The sequence below is a fragment of the Leptosomus discolor genome, chromosome 8 (assembly GCF_034619465.1).
Source record: "Leptosomus discolor isolate bLepDis1 chromosome 8, bLepDis1.hap2, whole genome shotgun sequence".
NCBI classification, from domain to species: domain Eukaryota; kingdom Metazoa; phylum Chordata; class Aves; order Leptosomiformes; family Leptosomidae; genus Leptosomus; species Leptosomus discolor.
In genome coordinates, this window is record NC_141398.1 from 5,013,936 (window position 1) to 5,032,354 (window position 18,419).

Sequence of the window (18,419 nt, forward strand, 5' to 3'; positions counted from 1 at the left end):
GTTTACTGCCTTTGGTTTCATAAGAAATGCAGTACAGAAAACAGAACCTCGAGTTTACTGTGAGGTCAGCCCGTGAAAACCAGGCCCATCCACATGTACAAAGCGGCAGGGCTCTCGTTCCTGTCAAATCTCTGCTGAGGGCAGCCGCTCACGTAGCTCCTGCGTATCTTGCTGCTTATGGATACTTTTCACGAGCACGATGGGTGCCCCTGTGCTTTTTAGCTGCAACAGTTAACCACCAGTGTCATCTTAAAGGCATGATTCCAGTTCCTAAGGCATCTTAAAGGCATGATTCCAGTTCCTAAGGCAGAGCTTCTCAGACTGGCCATGACCCCAGGTTTTGCAGGAAGTGCCTCATTTGTCTGTATCACAATTCCAGTGGCTATTGCTAATTTTGAGAACGTGTGTTTTAAGGCAACACGCTTCAGCTGGATTTGATTCACGGGCAGTGTGAACAACCTGTGTGTTTTAGCAGTGCCTGCGTAACGGGTTATGCTGGGTCACTGTTCCCTGAGCTGTGTGAAGCTGGTGCCAGTGGTAAACAGTAGCAGGCAAATACAAAAAGCCCGGGTGTTTTGATATCCTGGCTGTGGTTCAAGAAGCAGTTCTTCCTAATGTTGGCCTTTGCGGTGTGTCTTTCTGTATAATGCCTCTGCTGGATCCGAACCCTGCCTGTTTTAACATCAAACAAGGAGAGACATGGAGGTACTGATGGCCTTGCTACATAATTTTGTGTAAAATTTTCTCCAGGAAATTCTGACCAAAAAAAAAGGGCCTAGGAACAGCTGGGTGCTTACCTGGAGTTAGTTTTAATTGAGTCAGCTTATTTGAACAACGTAAAAAAGGTATTTTCAGGAAAACATTGAAGAAATAAGGAAAGCTTTCTTTCATTGGCAATGGGCTGTTTCATCTCCTTTGGTGTAAGAAATGCCCCAAAACAGCAGCAGAATTAATCATGTTATGTTCTGTTAATTAGGAGTTGCTAACGTTCCCCGAATCCTCAGTATAAGCCAGTCTTGGTGGTGTTAAGGTTAAAATTCCTATTTGTACAAGTTAGAAACATGTTTCAGGGCTAACAGTTTTTCCGCTCGTTGCTCGTATGGCAAGCAAATGTGGTTGATGGTCACTATTCTTCAGTTTCTTGTGGTTGAAAAGCACCTTTTCCAACAAAAATGGTTGAAATAACTTTTTACTTTGACTGTTCTAATCATAAACCTCCAAAGCTCACTGTATTCTGATTTCTTTTTCCTACTACTTTATTCTTCTAGCATTACACGCTGCTGCCCTTTCTGGCCATGTCAGCACAGTGAAATTGCTGCTGGAACATAACGCACAGGTGGATGCTTTGGATGTCATGAAACACACGCCGCTTTTCCGCGCCTGTGAGATGGGACACAAAGAAGTGATACAAACACTCATTAAAGGTCAGCTGTTAGGAATTTACAGACCTGTGCAGAGTTCTGGTGCTGCTTTCGGTGGGGCTGGGAAATAAACAGCATAGCTGAGCAAGAGGTGGGGGAGAAAACTACTTCCCTAAAGCAGGATTTGTCTGTAAATACCCTTTGTGGAACAGCGCTAGTAAATATAAGAGATTATCAGAGTGTTGTGCAAAATGGCTGGAAGTGTTAAATATAAAAGTTTCAAAATCGGGGAAAGTTCTTTTCACAGATCTTTTCCTGCTCAAACCTTTTCAAGTACATTCTAGTCTCTCAACCCGCTTCTTCCTCCAGCAAGTCATTGTTTTTATTTCTTTCTTTTTTTCTTCAGTAAATAAGACCAAATCAAGCTTTTTTTTTTTTTGTGAGAAAGCATTTTAAGACTTTTTTGAAGACTTTGTGACTATTTAAATGAATCTTTGTTTTTATAATGAAGGTAGCTATCAAAAAATCCAAAATCATTAATATTTTCCTCTGGTTGGCTTTTATAAGCTATATTTTATTTGTCAACATAAACAAGATTTAACAATGTACACGGTTTTAGATAACTGTAAAAAAATCTGCTGAAGTGTAAGAACAGTGGTATCATGCAAAACTCTGTCATCTTAGCTTCACAGAAACATTCCAAGTAGCTGGAAGCGGTCTCCCTCCTACTTGCAATATTATCCCATTTATGGATAGTTGAAATATCCAGTCTAACATGCTGCAAGTTTTCTCTCCAGCCACCTTTCTTCTTGAAAAGCACGTTTCCCTCTGATCTGCTGGGCATGTTTTAACCTCCTATTAAATTCTTCCTCACCTCCTATGCCATTTAGATTTTGTAGATGCAAGAAGCTCGGTGATCAGAATCTGTGTTATGTTTAATTAATACAGGCAGTTGCTGCTTCGTTTCAGTTTTTGTATTTGTGGAGTTTTATTTTCGTATGGAATGTTTTTACATTTTATAAGAACACAGAGAGAGATTAATTATCTGCATAAAAGAGTCTTAGCATGCTTGAATGAAAAAAAAAACAACAAGCTTTTTTCAAAAGTTGTTCTTACACTGTGACTATCTTGTCTGCTTTAGAGGTTTAAAAAGAGATTTCATCTGGAGTCTAATTTTCAAAAGTGATTTTTGTGGTTAAGAAATAAAAGTTTCACTGAAAATTAATAGGCCTGAAACAAATAAAGGCTAGGTTTTTTTCAAGGGCATTTGACAAATCTGGAGGTTCTAAAGCATCTGAGAGGATACGCAGAAGCTTGTAAAAAAGTTTGGCGCTTGACCCTCACTGAAACTATCTCATTCCCTGGTAATTTTGATTTAGGTTTTAGCATTTGAATAAGAAAGTTGAAGTTACTTTCAGAAATATTTCTCTGAATTGTCAGTTTACCACATAAGTTCTAGTTCGAACATACTCTTACTCTTTTCTTTTCTTTGCATTAAAAAGCATTTTCTTTTTATGTTGAAAAATGTATTTGTTTTTACAGGAGGAGCACGAGTAGATTTGGTTGACCAAGATGGCCATTCACCCCTTCACTGGGCAGCCCTGGGAGGAAACGCTGACGTGTGCCAAATCTTGATAGAAAACAAAATCAACCCTAACGTGCAGGATTATGCAGGTAGAACCCCTCTGCAGTGTGCTGCTTACGGAGGTTACATTAACTGCATGGTGGTGTTACTGGAGAACAACGCAGATCCAAATATTCAGGATAAAGAGGTACGTTGTTCTTCACTGGCCTATTTAATTAACTGTAGAATAACCATAAATCGGAACATTTTCCTTTTCTTCAAGGTCATTCTCTTTTTCTGGGACCCAGAAGCATCTTTGCTGCTGGTTATCACAAAAGGAAATGCATCCTGGTGTAATTTTCCCTGTGACTTTACTACTGAAGTCTTGAATGAACAGTTATGTGTTAATATGCAGGATGAATTGAAGATTCCTATTTTTCCATATCACTTTTGACATTTCCTTATCAAAGTGTGATCTTATGAGGACTCATATTAATCACCTGATTTCTTAACTTCTGTCATTCCTTATTAACAGCTGACAGGAGAATGGGATTTTTATAGTCTGTTTCTTCAGCATAGAGATAGAGCAAGTAAGACATTGCAAGTGAGATTTGCCCAAGAACTGCTTCAATTACTTGTCCACAAGTATCCACATATGTAGCGCTCTTCCAGGTGAAAAAAAAAGAACACTGATTTGTTTCTATGTTCTTTTGTGCCATTATTCAAGCAGTAAAGTGAAAACAGGAGCCAGAATAATTGTGCAACATGTAACAGATTTCTTTGTTATATGACATAATTTCTCAGAAGTCAGTAGAACTTCAGTCAACAGAATTTCACCCAATTTGTTAAACATAACTATTCATTGGATAATTCCAGGTAATGGATAAGTGGTTTTTATTAGGAATTCTACAGAGCATGCTGGGGAGATTTTCCAGCCTGCACCAGCTCTGTGTGGCATCAGCTTGAGTACAGCTGAAGACATCAGCTCCACCCGTGTCACAGCGACGCTGCAGCTTGCTCTTCAGCCCTTGGGGTTCAGGGGGCGGCTTGCCAGCGCTGAACTCAGAATGTCTTCATGTTTTCCTGTGGTTCTCAGCCTTCTGGATATTTCCTGGACTTGGAGTTCAGAAAAGCAGGACACAGAGAGAAGGCATGGCCTGGAAGTGAAGTGTCTATGTTATGTTGATATTAGCTTGAGGTAATAAAATTAGTATTGTGGTTTTATGACCTCAGTTCCAAGAGTGGTTGTATATGAGCTGGCTGTATAGAGTACAGCTGGAGAGCTGGACTTCTGCTTCATGCGAGAGAAAACTAGACTTCTGAAATCAAGCTCGTTTTGAAAGCACAGCTGAAGTCTTTCTTGGTTCTCCTGGGCTGATAAGCTTTCCTCAAACTTCGTAGGATTTTGAATTCTGAAGTAATTCTTTCAGTCTTGTCACAGTGTTTTGGAACAGCCTAGAAAACAGTCTGAACTACAAAGGTTGGCGAGAGCTGCGTCAGACCTGGGCAGCATAGCTGCAAAGAAAACAACTCTAGAGGTAGTCTCCTAATGCTGTTTTGGAGCTGCTTTAGGTGAAAAAGCACTAGTGTTGTAATCTAAGTTAAACAAAAAAAAAGTTACTTCATTCTTAAGTGCTGCATTCTTTTATTTTAACAAGGAAGTTTATTTAGAAGAATTAGTTTTCCTTCATGTCTGGAAAAGCATTGAATTACAGTATGATTTATGACTTTTATTGTGGCATGATAGAATTTGGTGATATTTATTTTTGTTCTGTTGTTTACAGGGAAGAACTGCTTTGCACTGGCTCTGTAACAATGGCTACCTTGATGCTATAAAGTTGCTGCTTGGTTTTGATGCTTTCCCTAATCATATGGAGAACAGTGAGGAGAGGTATTGCTCGTCTGAATGCATTATGTTGTAATTTAGTAAAAGTGCTACCTGCTGGTTTAGATGTTAAGTGTTCAGATGTTGCCAGAGAATTGTGATCTTGTTATCTAAAAGGAGTGCTGTAATTTCGAGCTTCAGTGTAAGCAGCTCTTCTAATGTGAAAAATCTCTTAAGTAAGACATTGCAGCTTCAACTGTTTATACTTTTGAACCTGAACTTACAGAGATTTCTGCAAGTATTTAGTCATTCTAGTCTTCTAAAGGTCTTTTTCATTTATATGAAGTTGGATATGTACGGACAAAGGATAAAAAGGCATTTCTGCTGCTGTTGGAGCAGACTGGATCTTCTCTTTCCTGTTTGGTAGGAATACAGTGAGAAGAAAGAAAATGGGAGGATTGTAATGTTATGTTTTAAAATAGTGATTATAAACTACCTGGTGATTAACTGTATTTTAAAGGCCTAGTTTTTTTTTTTAAAAAAAATCCTCCTATAATCATAGAGAGACAGTACATTTGCATCTCTTTTCTTTGTCTTTCATTGGCATATAATTAATAGTTTTTTAAAAGCGATTTGGGTTGTGGAGTTCGAATTAGTCACCTGACTGTGAAGATAATGACTATTAGCAGAAACTTATAATGCCTTTTTTGACCTCCTTATAATTATAAATAAAATTATGATCAGTATGCCATATAAATCTGAATATCTCAACATTTTAAATAACTTAAGGACTTTGAAACCCATATTTTAGTGCTAAATTTGAGACTTCCATACTTATCCCAGTTTCTTATTGCGTTCTTCTCCCATCATTTCTCTTTTGTTCTCTACTCTAAACCACTCAGATCTCCCTTCCTTTTCTGTTCTTATTTTTTATTAAGAAACACAAATGAAAGTATAAGCAGTCCCTAATTAAGTAATGCCAACACTCTCTCTAGTAATTTTGATAGAAAATTAAATAAACAATTGTAATTAAATTACTCTGAATAAGTAAGATTAAAAGCCACTATTTTGCCAGAAAGGAGGCTGCTATTTTCCTTACTTTGTAGAAATGCACTAATGATGCTCAGATGTCAGGAAAAGACTTTAGTTGTGGTTTTACTATAGGCATTCAGTTAGTATCTATTTTTGTTCCCCTTCTGGCATTAATATATATTCTTATGTATGAACCTAGGTTACTTAAAATATAACTAGTCAAGTAACTGCCAAATGTCAGCGCCTAAGCGCTGGTCCATGTGCAGCACAAAACTGATCCCCCGTATTTCTAGATGAATCAGTCTTTAAATAAAATTCTCCTAAAAATAGATGTATTGTGTACAAAAATTGCACAGTTGCCTCTTAATAAACATCTACAAAACCTTGTTTTATTGTTAAGAGATCGGAAGTTTGGAAACGGAAAAATCAAGTCAAGTGTTGTAAGAGAGAGTAAAAAACACCTCATGGATATGGTTCATCCGTAATTGGATGAAATTGGTTTTTAGTCACTAACAATTTCACCAAATAGTAAATTTGTTTCTAATGTACCTATAGAAAGAAGCTTCCCTTCTTCACTTTCTCAGGGTGCAATCTGAGATAGCAGTTCAAAATTCAAACATAGTGGTTAAAACTAAATATGTTTGTGAAAAGATGGAGCTGAGAGTGCATCTAGGATTTTAAGCTGCCCGGTTCCTCACAGTTACGTGATCAAGTGCGAGCCGGGAGGGTGGTAAGTTTGTTGGCCTTTGCAAATCTATTTCGTAACCCAATGTGATGCCGTGGGTGCATCGCGTGACGCCAGGCTAGCTGCTGCTGGGCCAGCCTGGTGCTGAATTACGGATAACAGCCGATGCCTGATGTCATCTTTGTGTGTTTCCCTGTGAGGCCAGTTGTTGTAAAGTCTACCTGATTTAGAGATAGCTAACGGAAAAGAAAATTTAAAACTGGTTTTGAACTGACACAACGGAGTAACAGCAGGTCGTGAGGAGTGTGTGTGAACAGCCTGGAATGGGTACAAACCCCTAGTCAGATCTGCTGTGAGTGATGTTTTTGCTGTCAAAGATAGCTCTAACGGCCTTTGAGAATCCACGTTTAAAAACATGGGTCTTCATTAGCGGGGTCCGTAATATGATATTTGTCTTGGTGTGCCCATACTAGTAGCGTAAAGTTTACTTTAGTATCTTTTGTACCTGTTAAATAAAATATTCAGAACTAGCTATACTTTAAAAATGTGGTTTTCTGAAATGAGGTCCCTTCTGAAGTTCCCGTGCCTAGGTTATCAAAAATCTGTATCTCTTTAAATGTTATCGGCAACACACCTTGACATACAAATTTTCATGTTATGTCATTGTCTTTATTCCTGCAGACGTTTCAGTTCAGACACTGTTAATCCTTCCATCAAAGCCTTGCTGTGTGGCAAGTCCAATTGTGCTTTCTGTCCGTTTGTTTTTGCTTACCAGCATTGCGTCCAAGCAAGTTACCGTCAAGAGGAGCCCTAATTTTCACAATCACATGCATTGACACTTGCTGTTTGATAGTCTTGTGTTCTATGGTCTTGGTTATGGTTGTGACTGATAATTCTCAGTTACTTTATGTCTTTGCCCAATGTTTCAGTGTTGGTGAGGGAGGTCTGTAAATTTTGCTCCTGTGTTGACAATGGGAAATCTGGGAATTATTTTTAAAAGGGCTCAGGCATCTTTCCCACCATTAAAAACCAAAGCCATATAATATTTTTTTGCACCTATGTCCATTTGAAAACAGACTTAAGTCTTCCTAGTGCTTTAAAAAAAAATATTATCCCTTGATGGAGGTGTAATCCTGCTGCTGGGTCAGTCGTACAGTACCCAGTCATTGTTGTAGAAGCCAAGCGACATTTGACAGTAGGTCTCTAGATCTTAAATTCATATGGAAATAACACAGGAAATGTTTTGACTTTTTATTTAGATTATATTTCTATATGAGAATCTCAATAACACCTTTTTAAGATTGCTTGCCTACAGCAGTTAATTCTATGGATAGGGCTTTGGAGGATTTTGATACAAGTCTGCAGGCCCCCCCCCATATTAGGAGACTAAAATAAGCCTTAAACATAGTCACAGTGTGTAGAATGAGTACAGGAGACAGGAAAATAGCATTAAAAAATTAGTAAAACAGCCTGCTGGAAACGGTGTTTAATCTGTCTTCGTACTAGAAGTTGCCTTAATATGAAATGAGGATGAACTAAATGTACATTATGGTTAGAATTGTAGTTCAACGATAACTGTTGTGGGTTTGCTTTGTGTGTTGTGTGTTTTGGGTTTTTTTTAGATATACTCCACTTGATTACGCCTTGCTTGGTGAACACCATGAAGTGATTCAGTTCATGTTAGAACATGGGGCTCTGTCTATAGCTGCCATACAGGACATCGCTGCTTTCAAAATTCAGGCTGTCTACAAAGGATACAAAGTTAGAAAGGCTTTTCAAGAGAGGAAGAACCTTTTAATGAAACATGAACAGCTGAGAAAAGATGCCGCTGCCAAGTAAGTCTGAGACTTGAATTTACTCCAGCAAATAGACATTTGTTATAAGTTTGTATAGATCGGTGTATGATTTTTGTCTGTAACTCATCATCATTTATTGTTCCTCTTAGTAAAATTCATTAAACTGTAGGGAGCATATAATGGGTTTTTTCCATACACCTATAGATGGAAATTATTTTCCAGATAATCCCAAATTAAATAGCAGGCTTTATATAATATAGAAGAACAAGGCAAAATACCAAAAGCTGAGAAACTGTCATGTTAGCATCCATGAATCTTTACCTGGTATTCTGAATGATGATAAAAAGGCTTGGAAAACATTTATCACTCTAAGGTAATGGAAATCATTATTGACTTAGCAAGTCTTTGATATGAAGTCTTTGATACCAGTTTTGAAAAGAAATTAATAAGTAGATGAAGAAAAAAAAAAACAGGAAAAGCCTGGTTTAGTAAGGCTTTACTTACTGTTTCAGAGGCAACGTTGTGCTTTCCTAGCAAATTGAACTCCCAGATTTTGTTTGCAAGTTCTGTCTTGGCAGTAACATTCTTTGCACTTACATTTTCTGTTCTTGAATTAGAGATTTACCGTGAAATCGGTATGTTAGATTGTAGATCATGAACATACGCGATTCAAATAGATAAGTTTAAGATGTGTATGTTCTGACTGATTTTCTGCCCTATTTAAATGAGGCAATGGTAGCAGAGTGGTAAACTTCTGAAATCAGAAGGTACACAAATGATCATCAAAATACTTGGCTTGCTTGGGCTTTCTCCTTCAGATTCATGATGTGAAGAACAACAAATTAGCACCTGGTTTCTCTTGAAGAAATTTGATTCTGGAATGAAAAAACATAACAGTGAGAATTTCTGCATGACTTTGTAGTATTATTTCTATAAAAAGAGGTCATATGAATAAACACACGACGTAATTATTGCACCTAGAGGTGTTTTTGTTGCATCCATGTGTCCTAGACAAAGGCAGCTGCGCTCTGCTCTATTTCAAATTCGGTTGTTTGATGTTCTGCATAACTGGCCAGTCTGACTTTGAACGCTACTGCTGTACTGGTTAATAATTGTTAATGCCCAGTAAGAACCAAAGCTAGAAATATCAGGTAACTAATCTCTTGCTCACATCTTTAGATCCTGAAGTTGTAACTTGCAGCCCTCCTTTTGCCTTTTCTGCTGAAGTCAGCAGAAGTCAAACCCGTGCATGGAGAAGCTGTCTTTGAAAATATCCCGTATATCTTATGTATTTCTTCTTCATTTGGAGACCTCTGCTTCTTTCTGTGTGGTCACAACTAACTTTTTACCAAATGAGGTCATTTTAGTTTGTGTGATGACAGTCATTTTTAGAAGAATCTGTGATACCCCATCTAGAAGATTAAATGAACAAGGAATTGCCTCATGGAAATTTGGGGGTGTTTTTATAATTGCTGTCTTTTGTGAGTTTCTGATGTACTTTCGGAAACTTACTAAGCTGTTGTTGATTTGTTCGAAAACAATAGAAACAAAGCCTGTGTACCAAATACCATAAAACTAGAATTAAAACACAATTGGAATGTACAAGCAAATCAAGTTGTCACATAACAAATTTTATTTAATTGCAGTTTTATGATCTGTAATAAACTGGAGGGGACATTATCATTGTCATCATTCTGCGTACCCATCTGTGCATACCACCGCTGAAATTGGCCAGGGTGTTGCTACATACAACAAACTAATATCCCTACTGATGTTTAAAAGTCTGCTCTGCAGATAAATTAGCCAATTTGTGGGAATCCACAATGATGGTGAAGTCCTAGATTGAGCATCACACCGCCCCCTCCCCAACTACTTCAGTGGGTGTATTTAAAACTTGCTTTGTAATACGTTATTGTAGAGTCTCAGTAATATAAATCATTCCTAAGTCTGCATGTTTTTCATTAATCTGTTCTTTTTCTTTTTTATGTCTTTAACAAAAAGGCAACCAACATCTCTTACCTGTGTAATTTTCTAGTAAAGTTAGATTCACTGTATTCAATGCCTGTGAAATATTTCTATCCGAACATATTTCTCCCATGTGGAACAAACCTATATCAAAGAAATGGTAATTTATAAAATGATGATTGATGCAGGCCAAAACAACGTGCATACTGTTCTGTCGTTGAGCAGAGAGACGTATCAGGATACCAACTTGGGTCAGCAGGGAAGCCATGACAGAGCTCAAGTGTAAAAAGGCAGCGTACAGGAGGTGGAAGCAGAAATGGGCTGTGAAGGAGGAGTGTAAAAAACATTGCTTGGGCATATAGGGATGGTGTCAGAAAAGCCAAAACTGAAATGGAGTTGAGGCTTTCAAGGGATGTCACAGGGAACACTGGGATCTTCAGGGTCTACGTTAACAGTGACAGGCTGAGCAAGGAGAATGCAGGCGTGTTGCTGGATGGTGCGAGTGGTGTGGTGACAACGGACACAGGTGTGGCACCAGTACTCAATGCTGTCTCTTCCTCCGTCTTCACGAAGGTTTCCCAGGCCTCTGTGCTTAGAGAAGGGGTTCAAGGAGGAGGAGAACTGCCAGCTATGGATAAGGATTAAATCAGGGACTGTGTTAGGGAACTTGGACTAGAGAAGTCCGTAGGACCAGATGAGTCGTCTTGAGAATAACTAATGTCCTTAGAAGGCCACTTTCCAACATCTTCGAAGGGTCACAGAGGCCAGGGAAGGTCCCCAATGACTGGAGGAAAGCAGATGTTGCACCCAACTTCAAAAAGGGACTAAAGAACAATCTGGGGAACTGCAGACTGGTCCCTGGGCAACTCATAACAGGCATAGGTTGAAACAAGAGAGATTTCTGACTGGAAATAAAGAGAAATTTTTTCACCCTTGGGACAATGGAGCAGCAGAACGGGTTGCCCAGAGACATGGTACGGTCTCCATCCTTAAAGGTTTTCAAGGCCCAACTGGATAAAACGCTGAGCAACCCAGTCTGACCTCATAGTTGACTTCTTTTTGAGCAGAACATGGGCCTCGATGGCTTCCTGAGATCCTTTCCAATATGTGTTACCTTATGATCCTGTGATCTTTTGGAAGAGGACAATGTTGATGGGATGCATGAGCATTAAACATTTTAACAGCCATAAATGTGTCAATATAATAGGTGCTTTTCTTCAGTGGGAGTGAAAGTAGTTGGCTATTAATAGGTGGGATGGAGAACATGGCAGGAGGGAAGCAGTGCTTTAGGAGAGTAGTACAGAGGCAGTCTGGGAAGGAGGCATTTCAAAAAGTCAGACTGCATGAGGTAAAATGATGAGGAGGTAAAACTAAGTCAGGTGAAATGATGGACTTCAAAAACTTTTTTACAAAGGGACTTTTGTTTTACTTTTTGCAAAACCAGGTCTTTAGGGAAATAGTATTTAAGGGTTTAAAGTGTATTCAGAAAAAACTGATGTCCAACATGTTGGGTTTTGAAAGGGCTGCAGCACTCATTCATCACTTGTTCACCTTCCCTTTGAATTTCTCAGAATAAGTTCCTGCATCCATATTTCTGTTTTTACTGTATTCTGGATTTCTTTGTGACCAGTTGGAGGAAACTGATTGACAATGTGGATACGAAAGGGAAATGAATGAAAGTGAGTTAAGAGTAAGTAACTCACGATATTTAGGAAGAGAAGAACAGCAAGAAAATAAAACAGTTCAATTAAGCGGCCTTCAATAGATTTAGAAATATGTTCTAGTGGCAAGAGAGTACAAGTAGACTGTGAGGTTCTTCAAAAAAGCTGCTAGTAAGGCCTGCATGCTGAGAAAAGTAGTGTATCAACAGAGGAAATAAATGAGCTCTTCAGCAACCTGAAAAGGGAAAGCACATAGTGGAAATTTGATGCAATTACTAAAATTGAGGGTAATAATAACGTACAATGCTAAAATTAAGCAAGCTGAGGTGCAAAATAAGAACAGCTAGCAAGGGATGTGAGGTATCGCAATAAATCATTGCAAACATACACACTGTAAAAGGAAGAGCAAGTTGGTCCACAATTGATGCTAAGAAGGCTGAAGTGTTCTGTGTCTTTTGTTGCTTCAGTCTTCCTTAAATGTCAAATGATGTCCATTAGCAGATGGAATTCACACGAGTAACAAAGGGCAGCAAGGCAGGCTACAATACTGAAACAACAGTTTAGAGACTAATCAGATGAGTGTGAGATGCTTTTAGACCAGCTTAGTCTGATAAAATTCACCCTGAGGTGTTTAGAAAACTGGGTGATACAATCGTAAAATGGTTAGGAGGATCAGTGGGACTGCAGAATTCATGAAAGGAGCAAAGTGTCTGCATTCTTAAAGGGGAAGAAGACTCTGTAGACCTATATAAACTTCAGTTCCAAGAATCACAAAATTGTTGAGGTTGGGAAGGACCTCTTGAAGTCACCTAGTCCATCCCTGCCCCTGCCTAAACAGGGACAGCAGGAGCAGCTTACCCAGGACTACGTCCAGTCAGGTTTTGAGTATCTATGCAAATAGAGACTCTGCACCCTCTCAGAGCAACCTGTTCCAGTGTCTGACTGCCCTCATAGTAAAAAAAAATAAATTAAAAAAAAAAATATAGTTTTTGTGTTCAGATAGACTTTCCTGAGTGTTAATTTATGCTTATTGCCTGTTGTCCTGTCAGTGGATGCTACTGAGGATAGTCTGGTTCCATCTTCTCCATTCCCTCCCATCAGGTGTTTATAGATTATGAGATTCCCCCCCCCCCTCAAGCTTCCTCTTGTCCAGGCAGAATAGACCCAGCTCTCAGCCTCTTCTCAGATGAGAGATGCTCCAGTCCCTTAAGCTTCTCCGTGGCCTTTCACTGGACTCATTATGGTAATTCTATACCTTTTTTATACTGGAAAGAGTATTCAGGCTTCTATGTATCTGGAACATAACAAAGCAAGAAGTAGTGGCTGGTCTGAATCTGCTAAGAACAAATTATCTCAAACCAACTCAGTTTTCTTTTGTGACAGAAAAACAAGTTTTGTGGCCACAGAGAAGCAGTGCTGTCATTCAGACTTGCCTGAAGTTTTCTTACTTTCTCATGTGCCATTCTCATTAGCAAAGTAGGGCAATGTAGCATGAATTAGTGTCATGCTTTAAAAAACAAGCATCCTGTTAGATTATATAGCAGGAGGTGGCTGTTTATGCAACATGAAACAGAACTCTTCGTGGTCCAGATCAAGCTTCAGCAGTAGTAGGATCATACCTGAAGATCTATTTTCAGTTATGACTTTTTTAAGTATCTTTTTTTTTTTGCAGGGATAACTTGGCACATGGACACATTCTAAATTTAAAACTTCCTCCACAGAGCAGATACAAAAAGCAAAGTGTTCTTAACAGAATAGAAAAGGTTGGATTCATTTTAGCAGGATCAAAACTTCAAAGCATCTCTGTGTCTTCACAAATGCGCAAGGCTGAAACTGTTCCTTTCCATCTGCTAAAGGCTCAGTTTCCATTCTCTCACTTTTGTAATGAAATACAAATTTATGACCGTTCAGGACAAAATTCTGTCGCAATTACAGTGGAACATGTTGGCCTGCCAGCTCTGTTACCACTGTCGAGCTGTAGTTGTCTAACTAGAGCCCAGATTTGGATCCTGCTTAGTCACCAGAACCTCCTGAGAATGACTGAGAGCCCTTGAGTTAGGAACTTGTCTGCTTCCTTTGCTTGTTCGTGAAACCTAGTCTCTCAACATAGACAGCAGTAAGACCTGGAAATTTTGATTTCGAAGATGTCCCTCACTGTAATACAAACTGAGTTTCTGACTGAACAAAGCAAAACACAAGAGGAGGTTTGTAAGTATTCAGGAGTCTGTTAATCCGCTAAACTCTACTGTGACAATTAGGATGATGGTCTATGAATGGGGAGCTTTGTCATCCCTTCCATTTATTATTTCTTCAGTTTCATCTGAAAAAATAGCACACAAGACCTTATTTAAAAAAAAAAAAAAATTCCATTTTACTACTTCTCAGTTTCTGGTCCTGTGCCATTTCAATAACTTGACAGTCGGTGTGTTGTTTGAAGTTAATGTATGGAGTTGATCTGCTCATCCAAAGAGTGCAGGCCACTCCGGCTTCGTTGTGTATCACACAACCTGTCTCACACTTTCTTTTTTAATACCCTGCTGGTAATAGGCTGCTTGAATCTTGTGAAGAATAGGAAATGACTGTTCTGTGAATAGTAAGATCTGATTTATTAGCTCAAACGGCAGATTAGTGGCAGTGAGATCCATACTGTACACGAGACAGACATCCCCACATAGTCCGGTTGTGGAATGCCGATATTATTTGAAACTAGCCACTTTTTTTCCATGCCAGAGGGAATACTGAACCTCAGGCTGCCAGGAGTGTATTTTTTAGATCAATTAGCAGCTTTTCAGGTACAAAGTTCAATCAGCTGCTTCTGCGGAGCGTACTTGATAAGATAGTACTGACAGATAAAGTTAAGGCTTCTCCCTGGCAGCTCGCACCGAAATGACATGTACTGGCATTGATGCGACTCTCAGGAACTGAGGATGGCGTGCTGCATAACTAACCTGTCATATGCTGTGCTGCGAGCTAATGTGTCAACAGTCTGCAACTGTGGGGTAGCACTGGAAGCGAGTTAAAATACCAGGCAGCTACGCGACGCGACATTTACCACCTGTCCGTTCCAACAGGCAAAGTGTCGCTTCATCTTACAACCGGTGCTTAATTTACAAACACAAATCCAATGGTGGGTAGGTACGTAACGTTTGCTACGTGCTGTCGGGTTCGTTCTGCTTTGTAGGAAGAAGAATTTAAAAGCTAAAGTGCGATGATATCCCTCTGTGTTTCAAAATAGGCTGCAAAACTTTAGTCAACAGATGCGCCGTTCCTAACCTTGTCCAAAATTCCCTTTTATATCTGCGCTATGTAGGAGAGGCGTGACTTCTTTCAGTTTTGAAAACCAAATGTTGTCATTGTAATGACCTACTACGTGCGCACGAGGTTTTAATTCACATCTCATATTTTCAGTATTATTTGTGTAGCGTGTAATCTGTTTATGTAAAATTACTATCTACCAATGATAAATATATATAGCAGCACGTTTGCACCAGTAGCTAGTTTGAAGTTGGTTTATAATTGTCTGCATTAATTATGGCACAGGTAAGTATGAAAAAAAAATTTGCAGAGATGACATCTTTTATTAAAGTTTTCTGATTTTGAAATACAGTGTATTGCATTGCTGCTTATATTAAAGCATTGTTCATTACTAATTAAAACCGTAGTTATTAGTATCATATTTCTTGTCTTCTGACACCTTCTAAAGTCTGCTTTTAGTTTTTGTATGTTTATTAAAAAAAATACGTTTCATTGTTTTCAATAAGGGAGTGTTTTAACCGCACAAACTGCATGGGCAGCTGGCTGGTAAGGGCTTAACCTTCATCAGCCTGTAGCTGCAAATTAGTTGTTATTTTGGATCCGACTAAGACACTTCAGTGCAACTTTATCACCAAAAAAAAAGATGTTATGGTCAAGGTTTTACCGTGGCAGTGTCAGGTTTCCAGAGAGGAATGTGTTCAAGTTAGACACATGCTCCCAAGATTCTGGCTTTGTTGTTCTTATGGTATTGACTATAATTGCAGGAAACGTGAAGAGGAAAGTAAGAGAAAAGAAGCCAAGCTGCAGAAGGGGACACAGAATGTGGAACAAAGCAGGTTTCGAGGACCACAGAATTCTGCAAATAGAGAGAAGACTAGCAGCCTCTCGCAGGTGCCTAATAAACCCGTTGATACACAGAGTAAGAGACCTCTGTCCCTCAATGCTTCTCAGATTCAACCAGGGAGAAACAGTAGAGGTTCACCTAAAACTTGTCACAACAAAGGGACACCAAAGGAGAGTTGCCTGGCAGCAGAGCCTCAGTGTGAAGGTCGTAAAACCAGGCAAGGTTTGTAATCTTTTTTAATTGTCCTGATTATCCTTTTTGTCCATGTCTGGGGGTGTTTTATGTGTGGGACCTGTTCTACTCTGTCTTTTCTTGCTCCTTCATTATTTAAGTGATTCATATAGGATAGAGTTAGACACAGATTCTTTTACAGTGTCAACTTAAGTGTTCAAAAATACCAGTATCTGCAGTGTCTGTAAAAATACCTAAACCAGGTTGTTGGTAGTTGTTGTGTTCCTTGCAGTGTTTGGAGAAAATGAGATTAAAGACATTGGGCACATCTGTGGGATTCCTGAGGAATGATAAAGGAGAAACTGTGACTTTTGTTTTTAAACAAGACTAAAATGAGGGTAAAATTGTTCTAAGTGACACGTCTAGCATACAGAGGGAGCCGTTCAGCCATGCTCCATGATAGGGTTCTGCTATGATCTGTCTTCGAGATCTTGTTGAGAACACTGTAGGATTATTTTTTGAGAAGTGAGAGTGTTTTTAGAAATTGTACTATGGAACAGCGTGTCGAAGCTCTTTCTATTACTTTTCCTGCCTTGCTCCACTCTTTCATTCTATCAGTAAATGCATCATCAGTGTATCATCATTTCTTGACCACTCCTAGAGTAGATTTTGCAAGATAAACATTTTAATAACATTCCAATCAGTTCTGACTTCAGTCGGTATAGGAGCCCGTGTCTCAAATCCTTCAAAACTGGTTATATTAAGGTATCTTTGTTATCGTTAGAAGCAAAAATTGGATACGTAGTTTATTTATGGTGAGTTGCAAGAACTTCTCAGATGTAAAATTACTGCCAGTTCCTCTGGAAATTCTGCTAATCAGAATTATAATAATCCAAAAGCAAAGAAAGTCAAAGAGCTGTTCCTACTGAATCATTTTACCTAGATTTCTTTAGCTTTTACATGGAAACGTGTTCGTTAACAGACTACTTGACTGTATTGTCATAGTAGAAGCAGACGTGTACCTTAGCCTAACGTGTACTGTGATAACTAAGTAAGATAAACAGAAGTGTTAAAAATTCCAGTAAGCTTCATCTTATGTGTGTTAACTTTATATTTATTAAGATACTCAGATGGCAAAGTAAAACCCATCAGAATAACCAGAAAGAGTGGCTGCCAAATGGAAAATGGGTAGTTGTAATGAACATAATGAGGAGAAACTGGTAAATACAGGGAAAAAGGGAAAGGAGAAAGAAAGGTGTGAGGAGGATTATAGCAGTGAAGAGAAGAGAGAAGGACAAATAAATTATAAAGGAGGAATAAACATCCTTTTCTTTTATTGACTCCTCTAACCATTCTTTGCCAAAATCCTCCATGTGGAAGCTGCGTTGCATCAGTCAGACTCCCACTGTTTCTTGGAATAAATCAATATAATGGTTTCGCACTGAATGACCTAAGGAAGAAGGTAGTGGGTGGTCTGTGGGAGACAGGGGACTATAGGGTCAAACTGACTAGAGAGATCAGGACTGAACTTGCCAAATTTTCTGCAGAGGATTCTAAGGTTGATGCTTGTGTTTGAAAAACCCCATTAGTGTTCAGTTGTCTGCGCTGCCCTTGGCAGTAACTTAGGGAATTCAAATCAGCAGCATATTTTATCAGCATGTAGCTTGGATTTTTGATTGAAGGCTTCCCTGAAGTTGGAGATTTCCTGAAGTAGCTGTGCCAGAATAATTTTTCCATGTTGATGGTTTTAAAATCGCATGGGCTATTGCCTGGAAAGTTTTTTTGTTTTTCAATACATCTTTAAAAGCAGAGTATAATTTCTGCAAAAGATAAAATTTTAGTTTTAAATACAAAAACCTTCACTATCGTTTATTATCTTTCTTCACCATGAGCTTTGAGCGCGAAAAGAACAAAACTCTTTATTCAAGATTCTTCTGAAAATACATTACGTGTCTACTTCTACAGCGAGACCAGTTTACCTTCAGAGATTGTAAAGAAAGCCCCCTTTTGCCCAGTCCAAAAAGTCTGTACTTGAAATACAACGCTATGCCATTTTTACACAAGCATTCTCTTTTTGTTATTGGAAAGTTGACGCAGTAAGGAGCAAATCATGAAGTCCTTTAATCAGTTCTCTTTAGGTGTTTTAATCAATCCTCTTGTGAACAAAACTTTAATGGACTTCGCTGGATGTTTATTGGAATTAAATAGAAATTTAGGTCCTGTGGGCTGCTGTTGGAGGGTCTATTCTGATCTCTTCTCC

General features: G+C 38.8%; 1 protein-coding gene across 1 annotated transcript in view; it reads left to right on the forward strand.

The window, feature by feature from the left end:
• INVS (inversin) overlaps window positions 1–18,419 on the forward strand; it is a 93,385-nt gene that overhangs the window by 61,338 nt on the left and 13,628 nt on the right. Inside the window, exons 8-12 of the mRNA XM_086469217.1 lie at window positions 1,269–1,424; window positions 2,904–3,133; window positions 4,710–4,816; window positions 8,090–8,302; window positions 15,909–16,210. Of these exons, the coding sequence (XP_086325343.1) occupies window positions 1,269–1,424; window positions 2,904–3,133; window positions 4,710–4,816; window positions 8,090–8,302; window positions 15,909–16,210 (1,008 nt within the window). The remainder of the gene's footprint in view (window positions 1–1,268; window positions 1,425–2,903; window positions 3,134–4,709; window positions 4,817–8,089; window positions 8,303–15,908; window positions 16,211–18,419) is intronic.